Here is a 1,647-nt window from a genome sequence, read left to right on the forward strand (position 1 = left end):
TGAATCCCTCGCAAGGGTCTTCTCTTTCAGAGACAGCTGCCATGAGTGCTGTATTCATCTATTACAAGGATTAAAAGAGGATATTCCCACTGGGTCACTGGACTGAATCCCCTTCACTCAGCTCACAGTTCCCATCTCCAGGAATCCCCCCCAAATCCTGGGGGCAGTTTGACACCTCCATTTACAACCCCAGCAGAGCAGGACTGACTCCTCTGGAGCCCACACCCCGAGGCCCCTGCTGTGCACGGCACACTCAGCCACCGTAAACCAGCCATCAGAAAAGGGATCTGAACAAAGGGAGAGAAGAGAGGGAATGTGGAGGTTTGTACTAAGAATAGTTTGGTTTGGGCTCAGAGAAAACTATTTAACTTATCAATGCCTTTTCCTCCTTGGACAGTTCTGAAAGCTCAGAAGAAGCAAATGCCCAACAGCAGTTTCCCAGATGAGTTCCTCCTCCTGGCATTTGTGGACACACGGCAGCTGCAGCTCTTGCACTTCTCCCTCTTCCTGGGCATCTACCTGGCTGCCCTCCTGGGCAACATCCTCATCATCACAGCCATAGCCTGCGACCACCGCCTCCACACCCCCATGTACTTCTTCCTCCTCAACCTCTCCCTCCTTGACCTTGGCACCATCTCCACCACTGTCCCCAAATCCATAACCAATTCTCTGTGGGACACCAGGGCCATTTCCGACTCAGGATGTGCTGCACAGGTCTTTTTTTTTGCCTTTTTCGTTTTGGCTGAGTATTCTCTTCTCACAGTCATGGCCTACGATCGCTATGTTGCCATATGTAAACCCCTGCACTATGGGACCATCATGGGCATCAGAGCGTGTGTCAAAATGGCAGCAGCTGCCTGGGCCAGTGGGTTTCTCAGTGCGGTGCTGCACACTGGGAACACATTTGGAGTAACATTCTGCCATGGCAATGCCCTGGGTCAGTTCTTCTGTCAAGTTCCCCCGATCCTCAAGCTCTCCTGCTCAGACTCCTACCTCAGGGAAGCTGGCTTTATTGTGGTTACTGTTTGTTTAGGCTTGGGGTGTTTCATCTTCATTGTGGTGTCCTATGTGCAGATCTTCACTGCTGTGCTGAGGATCCCCTCTGAGCAGGGACAGCACAAAGCCCTTTCCATGTGCCTCCCTCACCTGGCTGTGGTCTCCCTGTTTCTCAGCACCATCGTATTTGCCTACCTGAAGCCCCCCTCCATCTCTTCCCCGTCTCTGGATCTGGTGGTGGCTGTTTTGTACTCGGTGGTGCCTCCAGCAGTGAACCCCCTCATCTACAGCATGAGGAACAGGGAGCTCAGGGATGCCCTGAAGAAACTGATTCTCCTGGTTTTAGTGCAGCAGCAATGAGCTGCCCATCCCTCTTCACAAGTGGTTTCTAAGTACCTCAGACAAGTCTTGTGCTTTGGGCATTCTTGCTGTGATCATCATGTTTGTGCAGCAGTGTTGGAATTCATCCCACTTCCTTACAGCCATGAACCCAGTCTGCCTGACCGAGAGGTATTACGTAAATGTCTCTCACTGTGTCAGAGTTGGCCTCTCTGTAATAAAAGCAGATTTCCCCAGCGCAGTGCTTGAAGGTTGGGCTCGCCTTTAAGAGCTGGAGCTAAGAATGTGCTCAGGGACTTTCCCCCTGAAAGG

At 51.8% G+C, this 1,647-nt stretch overlaps 1 protein-coding gene across 1 annotated transcript; it reads left to right on the forward strand.

Annotated features, from left to right (window-relative positions):
• Nucleotides 1–453: 453 nt before the first annotated feature.
• On the forward strand, nucleotides 454–1,383 carry LOC135325877 (olfactory receptor 14C36-like; the record flags this gene model as incomplete). The annotated part of the gene is made up of 1 exon (XM_064503855.1): nucleotides 454–1,383. A coding segment is annotated over one exon (903 nt), but the record flags the coding sequence as incomplete, so codon positions are not given.
• Between the last annotated feature and the right edge of the window lie 264 nt (nucleotides 1,384–1,647).

Source organism: Dromaius novaehollandiae, unplaced genomic scaffold (assembly GCF_036370855.1).
Source record: "Dromaius novaehollandiae isolate bDroNov1 unplaced genomic scaffold, bDroNov1.hap1 HAP1_SCAFFOLD_30, whole genome shotgun sequence".
NCBI lineage: Eukaryota > Metazoa > Chordata > Aves > Casuariiformes > Dromaiidae > Dromaius > Dromaius novaehollandiae.